The following is a 6,241-nucleotide window of genomic DNA, read 5'->3' as shown; positions in this document are numbered from 1 at the left end:
TATATATATATTAAATTATTTTAAATTAAATTGTAAAAATAACAAAAAAATATTATGTACCTTGATGAAATTAGACCCACAAGTAGTGCCCAATGAGCTTTATGACCTCTTTTTAAACATGGAGCATGATTGAAATCAGAATCATATGGAATTAATACCATTGCACCATGAGCTAAAGCATGTGTCAATGTATCTGGGCATTGCTGTAAATCTACTAAAATATCTGGTCTATGATCAGGTAAATATTCAGCTGCCAGTGTACCCATGAAATCAACACTGTACACTTCTCCATGTTGAGTGAAACCTCTTACACGAGCTTCAGCTAAAAGTTGACTCACTGAAACTGGCTTTGTGTATTCTTGTGATGCCATAGCAAGTGCAACTAAACCACATCTATTAAATAATCATATTATTATTATTATAATTATTTATATATTTTATATATATTATAGTTACACAAATATCTAATGCTTACAAATAAATTAAGAAAACTTACTGTGGTCCATCTTGCAAAATGGGTTCAACTTGACAAAAATATGTGACTTCTGCATCTTTTAACTCATTTCGAGCTATCAGCTTTTCAATTTCTGCCTCGGCAGATGTAAGGGTAATTTTGGCCCAAGGAGGCAGGGAATCTGCATCACTCACTTCAGTTTTTTCACACATAGGTGCCTCTGGCAAACTTGAGAGAGGTGGAGGTGGTGCTGGCATTTTTTAGTAATAAATATACACGAACAGCTACTTTGTTCGATTAACAAATACCTGGTTGTAAGTTATAAATAAGACGATGGTAGTTTCCACAGCTATAAAATCATGCACCTACACTTTAGTATTTTCAATTTGGATATTGCCATTTCTTAGTAGTATTCTTCCTGCTCACTGGAAAGTTGCATAATGCTTCTTGTTCATCGCAACCTTATTATAGGTTCTTGCCCAGATTCAAGCTGAAATGTTAGTGAAGAAACAGCATGCGATTTGTAATAGAATTAATATCATAAATATTAACAAACACAAATTAACATCAAGATAAATTATATACATATACTTTTGATATTTTAAAAATTTTAAATAAGACTTTATTCAAATGAAATATATCAGTATCAATAGTTTTCTTGCGTTAACGGAATATTTTTTTTTTCGTCACTTTCTTATGAAAAAAATATAACATAACAAAAAAAAAAAAGTATAACTGTGAACACCGTATTATTATAATTGCTTTTATCCATAAATCATTTAACCTTGAGATATCTTGCTATACTATATCTGTCATAACTCAATAAACGTGAATTGCACAAATTTCGAAGAATATCATCAAAAGAAATCGTTTTTATAAAATCGATTATGTTGCGCGATAACTAAGTAATATCTTTACTTCATTCCATGATATATTTAATATTTCTTACGAACTTTAATATGAGAATATACTCGCTGCAAAATTTCTAATGGCAGCACATCATACGATCGACATCGAACAGTATAGCAGTTAACGATAATATACATGTCAAGTAATGATTACCAATTCAATATTATATGTTGTATGATCTAATTTAGATCAAACAATCAATCAACCGTATCAGTATTTGTTTACCGTACCTAAACTGCAAGAAAATCGCTGCAGCACGATTTTGACGTTTGCACGTCCCCCCTATTCACCCTGTGACTCATGCACATATATTATGTAATTCTTTAGTAAAAATTAGAATTAACACTTAAGTGCGTTGACGTGATGATATTTAGAGTACGTTCGAATGCACGACAATTCTCGAACGAATAACAATTACTCTCTCGATACGACTGCAAATTAAATTCTCTATGAAAAAGATCTCAGGTTGGCATAGCGCACTGTGCCTTATTCGTAGGCTTCTAACACGATATACAGTCTGATAAGAAATTTCTCGTTGATGCTGCAGTTCTAAAGATGATTCACCAGTTTGGGCAAGTGCATTGTTTGCAAGAACCCTAGCCTCGGGAAATATATTGTTTATCTCTTTTTACTTCAACTCTGACTGAAACAGGTGCGGGGATTTCGGTATGTATCGCATGAGACCATACTTTATACTACTATCATAGATAAAGCCTTTCGTATGGTTTCGATAATGTTATGAAAATTGATTGGTTGAAGCATTTCAAATAAACCAATCATTGACCAATTATTGTACCATAGAATGACCAGAAACATAGAATAGCTCAGTACAGTGAAATGCTGCATATATATTGAACGTACCGCTTTACAAAAGGATCGAAACCGAAGACCACAAACAAAGTATAGAATAGACTTACATATCTTATGAAATTTTATATCCTATATTCTAAAATACTAATTATATAGAATATCAAAGTCAAAAATCAGAATACATTTAAATTAGGTCAATTATACAATATATTTTGTATATAATACATAAATAAAAATTGAATCGAGTAAATTTTTATTAAGATTTATAATTAATAATTTAAACAATGAAGACAATAAAGTTAATCAGAAATTAAAACATTCTCTTGAAGGAATTCTTTTTCATGAATTTTCTAGAATAAATATAGATAAAAAAAGAAAATAATGAAAGAAAATAAAGACAAAGATAATATAAAAATTGGAAATTCAGTGCCATCTATAGAATGCCGTAAATGAAACTATAAATAGAAAGAAAAAACAATGGGAAAAAGATAGACATAGAGTAAGAATTAATCATTAGTGCCATCTCTTAAGTATTAAGGATATTTTTTTAAAGAGAATAAGAACACAAATATATAAAGGTAAGTTACTTTTTAGAATTAAGAAAAATGTTGAAAAACCACTGAACCATATAAAATGAAAGCTGCATTAGGTAAGTATGGAATTTATAAGTATTTTATAAATTTGGTAAGTATTGGTAAGTATAATTTAATATATCAAATTTCAAAATAACTTTTGTTTCTATATAAAAATACCAAAAAAATTTCGCGTGCCATCTCTTATCCAATTACATATCTTAATACAAAATTTTAGATTTTTTTAAAATCTTCAGAATTCACATATGATGTGCTATATTCAGTCAAATATTTTACTAAAATAAAATCAAAAAAATTGACAAAAAAGAAAATTCATAATTCCAAAAATTTGATATCATATACAAGAATTGGTATAAATCTCAAAAAAAATTTTCAAGGCACTTCCTACTAATTAATGTTCTCCAAACAGAAAACAGAATTTGTGGCCAACAGTTTCGATCTATTATTCGAGCACATTTCCGAGAATTTGACGTCAGTTCCAAGAAATTTAGAAATTCTCGGAATTTGACGTCATTTCCAAGAATTTCAGAGATTCCTAGAATTTGACGTCATTTCTTGGAAAAAGTTTTCGATCGACCTCCTATCATATCATGTTCTCCTAATGCAAAATCGAATTTTTGGACAAAAATTTTATTCGTTCGACTTATTTAGAAAATTCCAAGAATTTGGTATCACTTCCAAGAATTTTAAAAAAATTCTTAGAATTGTACGTCGTTTCCAAGAATTTGAGATATTCCGAGAATTTGACGTCATTTCTTGGAAAAAGTTTTCGATCGACCTCCTATCATATCATGTTCTCCTAATGCAAAATCGAATTTTTGGACAAAAATTTTATTCGTTCGACTTATTTAGAAAATTCCAAGAATTTGGTATCACTTCCAAGAATTTTAAAAAAATTCTTAGAATTGTACGTCGTTTCCAAGAATTTGAGATATTCCGAGAATTTGACGTCATTTCTTGGAAAAAGTTTTCGATCGACCTCCTATCATATCATGTTCTCCTAATGCAAAATCGAATTTTTGGACAAAAATTTTATTCGTTCGACTTATTTAGAAAATTCCAAGAATTTGGTATCACTTCCAAGAATTTTAAAAAAATTCTTAGAATTGTACGTCGTTTCCAAGAATTTGAGATATTCCGAGAATTTGACGTCATTTCTTGGAAAAAGTTTTCGATCGACCTCCTATCATATCATGTTCTCCTAATGCAAAATCGAATTTTTGGACAAAAATTTTATTCGTTCGACTTATTTAGAAAATTCCAAGAATTTGGTATCACTTCCAAGAATTTTAAAAAAATTCTTAGAATTGTACGTCGTTTCCAAGAATTTGAGATATTCCGAGAATTTGACGTCATTTCTTGGAAAAAGTTTTCGATCGACCTCCTATCATATCATGTTCTCCTAATGCAAAATCGAATTTTTGGACAAAAATTTTATTCGTTCGACTTATTTAGAAAATTCCAAGAATTTGGTATCACTTCCAAGAATTTTAAAAAAATTCTTAGAATTGTACGTCGTTTCCAAGAATTTGAGATATTCCGAGAATTTGACGTCATTTCTTGGAAAAAGTTTTCGATCGACCTCCTATCATATCATGTTCTCCTAATGCAAAATCGAATTTTTGGACAAAAATTTTATTCGTTCGACTTATTTAGAAAATTCCAAGAATTTGGTATCACTTCCAAGAATTTTAAAAAAATTCTTAGAATTGTACGTCGTTTCCAAGAATTTGAGATATTCCGAGAATTTGACGTCATTTCTTGGAAAAAGTTTTCGATCGACCTCCTATCATATCATGTTCTCCTAATACAAAATCGAATTTTTGGACAAAAATTTTATTCGTTCGACTTATTTAGAAAATTCCAAGAATTTGGTATCACTTCCAAGAATTTTAAAAAAATTCTTAGAATTTTACGTCGTTTCCAAGAATTTTAGATATTCCGAGAATTTGACGTCATTTCCAAGAATTTTTTAAAATTCCTGGAAATATTTCTTGGGCGACCATCTATCAACTTATGTTTTCGTAATGCAAAATTCAATTTTCAAGATCCAAAATTGTTAACCGAATTTTAACATAGTAGTTGGTTTATTAGCAGTATTTTCCACGTACTCTTTTTATGATTCCAAAGCAAATATTTTTATCAATTTTTTTTTATTGATAAAATAATAATGGGGAAAATATCATTATATTATTTATGATATTTTCTTTTTGCTTATTTTTATATTTATTTTTTATACTTATCTTTTATACTTACCTTTTATACTTACCTTTTATACTTACCTTTTATACTTACTTACCTTATAAAGTTATTATATTTTCAGCCAATTAATCATTTTTTAACAGTTTACTTAATTCTAAGGGATTGTGGATTATTTAGGATAAAGTATTTAATGTAAATTTGTATACACATCTGGAAAGGAAAAACGTTAGTGAATCAGCGCCATCTTTAAAGTATCGTAAAGAAATTTAATGTAAATAGAAAGAGCAAATAGCCAGAGAATAAAGATAGAAATAGAATAAGAATTAACTATCAGCATCATCTTGTGTATATTTATGGTACCCTTTTAAAAGTAGGATAAAGTAGAATAAGATTTAAAACGTAGCTCCATCTCTAAAGCTCTTTTAAAAGATTGTTTAAAAGAAATATATTTGGTATTCTTGAGATGGCGCTAAATGTCAATTTTTATTTTATATCTTTCCTTTTTTTATTATTTTTTCTCCTTGTCTATGTTAATTTCATTTGCGGCACTCTAAAGATGGCGCTGATTCCCATATTTTTATTCTATTTCTATCTTTTTCTGATTATTTGCTTTTCTTTATTATACTTGCGCATGATCAGAAGTATAAGATTAATATTTTAAAACTATAATGTTTTGTGATATTTAATATAATATTAAATAATTATATATAAATAAATAATATTAATATTATTATTATTACTAAATAAATATTATATTCGCAGTGTACAGTGTATTTTTAAAACAGTTTCACAAAATATAGTATATTTTAATATGTGATGTAATATTTTGACAAGAGATACTGACAATAAAAATATTAAACAAATGAAAGTGATAATGAAAGAGTTTTAATAAGAAAGAATTTTTAAACATTCTGTGAAAAATAATTGAAATTTTTTGTCGTGATTTGTTATCATTTGTAATCTTGTAAAATAATGCTAAAATATATAAATATATAAAATAATATATAAATATATAAAAAATATAAAAATATAATATAATAAAAAAATGGAAGAGGGAAAGAGGAATTAAAAATAGTAATTAATTATATTTTAAGTTATTATATTTATGTACAATTGAAGATTATAAGTCATACAATTAACTGTTTTTGCATGTAATATATAAAAATAATTAGCTTCTATAATATTAAAAATAATAGTAAGTTAATTGTTCCTCCAATTGAATTGCAAAATCAAGATATTTGACTTTGTATTTAATTAGGAATTCGTGATAGAA

General features: G+C 27.6%; 1 protein-coding gene across 5 annotated transcripts in view; it reads right to left on the bottom strand.

Annotated features, from left to right (window-relative positions):
• Positions 1-2,063, bottom strand: part of LOC102675829 (UPF0692 protein CG33108) — a 3,366-nt gene extending 1,303 nt beyond the window's left edge. Inside the window, exons 1-4 of one of the 5 annotated variants that reach the window (XM_031511240.1) lie at positions 1,594-2,063; positions 824-944; positions 497-704; positions 47-393 (exon numbers count right to left, since the gene is read on the bottom strand). In XM_031511240.1, the coding sequence (XP_031367100.1) occupies positions 47-393; positions 497-704; positions 824-854 (586 nt within the window). In that variant the 5' untranslated portion in view covers positions 855-944; positions 1,594-2,063. Of the gene's footprint in view, positions 1-42; positions 394-496; positions 705-823; positions 945-1,045; positions 1,194-1,238; positions 1,483-1,516; positions 1,537-1,593 lie in introns of those variants that run through there. The other 4 variants (XM_031511236.1, XM_031511238.1, XM_031511239.1 and 1 more) reach the window with 4 other exon arrangements.
• Positions 2,064-6,241: the final 4,178 nt, after the last annotated feature.

Source organism: Apis dorsata, unplaced genomic scaffold (assembly GCF_000469605.1).
Source record: "Apis dorsata unplaced genomic scaffold, Apis dorsata 1.3 scaffold_295, whole genome shotgun sequence".
Taxonomy (NCBI): domain Eukaryota; kingdom Metazoa; phylum Arthropoda; class Insecta; order Hymenoptera; family Apidae; genus Apis; species Apis dorsata.
Note: the sequence above shows the minus strand (reverse complement) of the source record. Positions and strands in the feature narration are given on the sequence as shown.